This window comes from Cariama cristata, unplaced genomic scaffold (genome assembly GCF_000690535.1).
Source record: "Cariama cristata isolate BGI_N322 unplaced genomic scaffold, ASM69053v1 scaffold37005, whole genome shotgun sequence".
NCBI classification, from domain to species: domain Eukaryota; kingdom Metazoa; phylum Chordata; class Aves; order Cariamiformes; family Cariamidae; genus Cariama; species Cariama cristata.
Genome location: NW_009619864.1, coordinates 1 through 409, shown reverse-complemented (window position 1 = coordinate 409; position 409 = coordinate 1). Strand labels below are relative to the sequence as shown.

General features: G+C 62.1%; 1 protein-coding gene across 1 annotated transcript in view; it reads right to left on the bottom strand.

The window, feature by feature from the left end:
• Positions 1-277, bottom strand: part of CELF5 (CUGBP, Elav-like family member 5) — a gene marked incomplete at its 5' end in the record, with an annotated part of 2,920 nt that extends 2,643 nt beyond the window's left edge. The window contains one exon of the mRNA XM_009701412.1: positions 133-277. Within this exon, the coding sequence (XP_009699714.1) occupies positions 133-277 (145 nt within the window). The remainder of the gene's footprint in view (positions 1-132) is intronic.
• Positions 278-409: the final 132 nt, after the last annotated feature.

Here is a 409-nt window from a genome sequence, read left to right as displayed (position 1 = left end):
GCCCTAATGAGGAGGCTGAGCCCAGGGGGAGGTGGGAATTGTTTTATCTGTACGAGCCATGCTGAGTGCTGGGGCAGAAGGTTCACTGGTAGTGAAGCACTTGCTGCATCCTGGCCCTCACCAGGCCCTCACCTGATGTTGGTGCAATAGGAGTGGCTGGCAGCCCGTTGAGACTGACGGCACCGATCTGCTGGATGTGGCATGGGGAAAAGGCGACGCCTGGGGTCAGGTAGCTGCCGTGGGAGGTGGAGAGAACCGTCGTCTGCTGCTGCATCAGCTGCAAGGCAGGACCATGCAGTCAGGGCCCCGTGCTGCCCAGGCCTCGCTGCTGCTGCCCAGGAGTCTTACTCCACTCAGGGCCACGTATGGCTCAGTGGCTCACTCCGCTCACCCCACGTCTCGCGCTGCT